Below are 2360 nucleotides of genomic sequence, written 5' to 3' on the forward strand. Positions count from 1 at the left end.
CGTTAGAAAGTCTATAAATACAACTATGCACACTAAAAAGCAGTCTTTTTTTTAAAAAAGAGGTTTGTTTAAATGCATGCTTAGGGTGAATGGATTTACCTAAATCTCTTAATAGTATGCATTTCTGATCTTCCTCAAATTAACTGTAATAGCAACTGATACAGCAGAAAAATGTAAGTGACTTGTAGTTGACTTGGACACCTGCCACACGGGCTCGGTGAAGGTTAATGAGGAACTGTTTGGCACTTCGAGAATACTTGGCACTAGACACAGAAATATCAACAGGCCATTTGTATGCTAACTAGGAGCTTCGGTGCCAGGTAACCACTGATGCAGGAGAAAGAAGGATGTCGCTGTACGCCCCGATAGAGAGGCATCATTTTTAGGCCCAGTTTGGATTAATGATTGATTGAGTCGCCGAAATACTTGTGATGCTGATAGAGACCAATACTGGTCCTTCTGATCTCTTTCTCGTCGTTTATTACCTTCTCTTGTGGACAATGCATTCCTCAGAGTGTATCTCTGCTTGTTTCCCAGTCCGCGAGATAAATGGCGACTTCTCTCTCGCAGGCACCGTCATACCTCGGGTTTAAATTCTGGACGGGCGACCCGGCTGCACCGAAGGCCCGGCAGGCGGACTCCGGCGGAGCGCTTCAGGGAGGAGAGAGTAGACCGCGAGAGGCGGAGGGCGCCCAGCCAGCGTGCCTCGGCCAATCAGTGTACACACCGCCTGACAACCGGCCAATCAGAGGACGTAAAGCTCTGGGGCCCGAGCGGATAATACTAGGAAGGGGAGCGCAGTTTGGATACAGAAGCCAGTGGCGCTGCGCTGAGTGCAGCTGCGCTCGCCGGCTCGTTGAGCCGGTGATCTGAGTCAGGCGGGGGCGGCCCGACCTTTCCCGCCCAGCTTGTGTCAGAGGAAGCCGAAAGCGGCCTCAGCAAGGTGAGGCGCCCGAGGCTGCAGAAGACCGAGCAGAACTTTGCAGAGTTCGGAATGTGCTGGGCTAGGTTGCTGAGGACTTGACTGGCTTCCTCCCTCCTTCCCTCCACCTTCTCCCTCCCCTCCACCATCCAGTGGGTTCGTTCCGGGCCTCCAGCTATCAGCTCCCGATTTCGTGTTTGAGGGTAGCGACCCCGATTTCTGTTTGCATGCACAGCCAGCAGCCCTAGCGCCAGATCCTAAAGCTGGATATCTTTTGACTGGGCTACCAGCCCGGGCCTCAAAGTTTTGGTGAGTGCTGTGATGCCGCTCGGGGTGTTAGGGAGGGCAAAGGGCGTGAATCATCCTTCACCTTTTCTGTTTGACTTGAATGCCTTGCCTTAAAGATGTAAACCAAGCCCTAAGTACAGAGAGCCCACACAGCTCAGCCCTGTGGCGCCCCGAGTACTATTAAGGCTGGATGGGCATCTGTATTGTAGCTTTGTGCTCTTTGCCCCTATGGGACTCTAATGACAACAAAATTCTGGTTTTCAGTTGATTATTTTGGCGAGGGGGGTGAGAGGACCTCTTCAAGCCCAAGGAGGGGTCCTTGTGGTGGTGTAGGCTGATGAGAGGCATTTGGGAAGCATGGAGTGGTACTTCAGTGGGTCTGAAGGGCCACTTGTAATTAAAGGAAAACAGTTCTTCCACGGATAGTTTTATATGCATCACGGCCTTACTACTTGAATATGGGGAAATCTGACAAGTGGCCTGGGCCGGCCTAGTTAGACACCGTATTTTGTGTGTGTGATAAGTGAGTTACCCAGGGACTTGTCCGGAAAGCCTGTGTAAAGCCAGAGAGGGCTACGGTTAAAGGTCAGGTACTCACAGAGCGCTTAGAATTAATAAAATAAAACCTTTCTTGGGTTGTAGATCCCTGGGGGCCCTAGAGATACAAGAAAGGCACGTGTGGCCTGGAAGTGAGGGACATGCAATGAGAACAGGATAACTCAAGGGGCCGGAAGCGGGCAGACCAGGAGCTTTGGGCCGGAGGCTCAGGGATGGTCCCTGACGGCGGCCGGTGGGTCTTTGGATTTCTTTGTGTTTCCCCAGAGTGAGGGCCGCCGAGCTCAGGCCCCAGCGAAGCTCCGAGAGCCATGGCCGAACCGCAGGCTGGCTTGGCGGCCCGGGACTGGGAGATCGATGTCGAGAGCCTGGAGCTAGAAGAGGACGGCTGCGGGGCGCAGCGGTCAACGCCCCCAGAGCCCAGCCCGCCGCCGGCCGACGGGGACGGCGAGGACGACGAGGATGAAGACGAGGTGGACGAAGACGCGGAAGAAGAGGGCGACGGCGAGGAGGCAGGAGCGTCCCCCGGGATGCCCGGCCAGCCGGAGCAGCAGGGGGGACTGCAGCCGAGGCCGCCGCTCGCGCCTCAGGCCTC

General features: G+C 54.9%; 1 protein-coding gene across 1 annotated transcript in view; it reads left to right on the forward strand.

The window, feature by feature from the left end:
- The first annotated feature begins 332 nt into the window (after positions 1-332).
- The window catches only part of DMRT2 (doublesex and mab-3 related transcription factor 2), a 7578-nt gene continuing 5550 nt past the window's right edge, over positions 333-2360 (forward strand). Inside the window, exons 1-3 of the mRNA XM_011956480.1 lie at positions 333-943; positions 1076-1231; positions 2033-2355. Coding sequence (XP_011811870.1) covers positions 2077-2355 — 279 coding nt within the window. The 5' untranslated portion in view covers positions 333-943; positions 1076-1231; positions 2033-2076. The remainder of the gene's footprint in view (positions 944-1075; positions 1232-2032; positions 2356-2360) is intronic.

This window comes from Colobus angolensis, unplaced genomic scaffold (assembly GCF_000951035.1).
Source record: "Colobus angolensis palliatus isolate OR3802 unplaced genomic scaffold, Cang.pa_1.0 Scaffold419, whole genome shotgun sequence".
Taxonomy (NCBI): Eukaryota; Metazoa; Chordata; class Mammalia; order Primates; family Cercopithecidae; genus Colobus; species Colobus angolensis.